Consider the following 1,563-nt stretch of genomic DNA (forward strand, 5'->3'; position numbering starts at 1 on the left):
AATTAGTTTCATAAAACAACTCTTGTATGTAATTGCTCTAAAAACTTTATAGTTTACGCATAATTGATGCTAGTTTAGGATTCATGATACAACGTAGCTTGTATTATGATACATTGCAAGAAGTAATTGTAAACATTGTTTATTATTGTCAACTTTATAATAACTGTATTATAGATATTTGTACTATAACCTCAAAATATATGATAGATGAATATGCGATTTATCATAACTGAATGTGACCTTTTTTTTAGTTATATTTGTTTTACCTATTAATTTGCTTTAAATATGTTTCAGATTTGATCTGATTTACTTTGAATTAATATGATACATTGCATATATGTTTCATATATTAGTTTTAAAATTTTTGTATGATACATGTTTTTACAAGAAAAACTTTTTGAAAATTGGAACATATATAATTCATCATTTTTCATGTGTCGATGAAAATTTAACATATCATAAATTAAATGTTAATTGATTCAAAAAATTGATGAAAATTTTCTGCCACAAAAACATTACTATTAAAAGTAGTGTGAAATTACATTAATCGAGGCCTATAAGATAGCAACAAAAACAATGTTAAGAACTTAGCTATGGCACAACCTAGCATCTACTCTATGGCTAGAATATTAGACGCATCAGTCCGAGGGACATAAAATGGCCGTACTCTTGGTGGATCGTCATGGTCACTAGAATAAATCTTCTTAGACTTTTTAACTCCATAGTTCCATAAGAGTGTTGCATATCTCTTTCGAAGATATTCTGCATCAAGATTTGATGAAGAAATCTGCATTTGATCGCTAAGAAATTCTGCATAAGCTGCCATAAATACGCCACAGTACCTAAGCATGAAGAATCATTTAGTTAGATGCTTAATAATGTGGGAATTATTGTTGTATCAAAACTTATGGAAATGGACAGTAAATGTATAATAATTTGTCAGCTTGAATTATGTTACTTTATAAAATTTTCAAAAATAAAAACTGAGATGAAATATTTTAAGATATATAAAACTGTGAGGATATACTTACAAACTTTCACTGACTTGTTGTGCAATATCTTCAATGTATTCAACATCAAATGGGGTGTCATTCAAATCACCGGCCACTTTACTCATCTTATCTTCATAAGCTTCGAGACTTGACCATACAGTTCTTTCAGTGTTTTCCAGTAATCCACTGTAACTAATGTATTTTGGAAGCATCACAGATAACCTTTTGATCTCATGTGATGGCTCTCTATGTTGCGATGACAACATTGATTCATACACCCTGATACATCTTTTCTTTAAAGATATCATAGCTAGCACCTAGTGAAAATTTCCATCACAATTTACAGGAACGTATACCTCATCGACTAAATGCCACGGCAAAGCAACTGGTATGTTGAACCCTTTGATGATGTTTATCAGTGCTCCTTCATTGCTTGCAACAAAACTCATTTTTTTGTAATCATCTTGAGTTGAGAGAGAATCACCCGTTGCATCCTCAATGTAATGTTTGTATGTCACATCGATGTATGTTTTGAACAAGCAATTAACAGTGGTGTATCGATATTCTTGAT

The 1,563-nt window shown here is 30.5% G+C and overlaps 1 protein-coding gene across 1 annotated transcript; it reads right to left on the bottom strand.

Annotated features, from left to right (window-relative positions):
- Positions 1-513: 513 nt before the first annotated feature.
- Positions 514-1,553, bottom strand: LOC124890354. The gene is made up of 2 exons (XM_047402205.1): positions 1,032-1,553; positions 514-842 (listed from the first exon to the last, which is right to left on the bottom strand). Exons 1-2 carry the CDS (start codon positions 1,298-1,300, stop codon positions 611-613), a joined length of 501 nt encoding a protein of 166 aa, XP_047258161.1. The 5' UTR covers positions 1,301-1,553; the 3' UTR covers positions 514-610.
- Between the last annotated feature and the right edge of the window lie 10 nt (positions 1,554-1,563).

The sequence above is a fragment of the Capsicum annuum genome, unplaced genomic scaffold, assembly GCF_002878395.1.
Source record: "Capsicum annuum cultivar UCD-10X-F1 unplaced genomic scaffold, UCD10Xv1.1 ctg16344, whole genome shotgun sequence".
Classification (NCBI taxonomy): domain Eukaryota; kingdom Viridiplantae; phylum Streptophyta; class Magnoliopsida; order Solanales; family Solanaceae; genus Capsicum; species Capsicum annuum.

Bases quoted from the DNA above. Each gene is read 5' to 3' on its own strand.
- LOC124890354 (XM_047402205.1), bottom strand. From the start codon at position 1,300: ATGATATCTTTAAAGAAAAGATGTATCAGGGTGTATGAATCAATGTTG. The intron at 843-1,031 runs GTAAGTATATCC...CTTCATGCTTAG, and splicing joins CAACAAGTCAGTGAAAGTTT to GTACTGTGGCGTATTTATGG.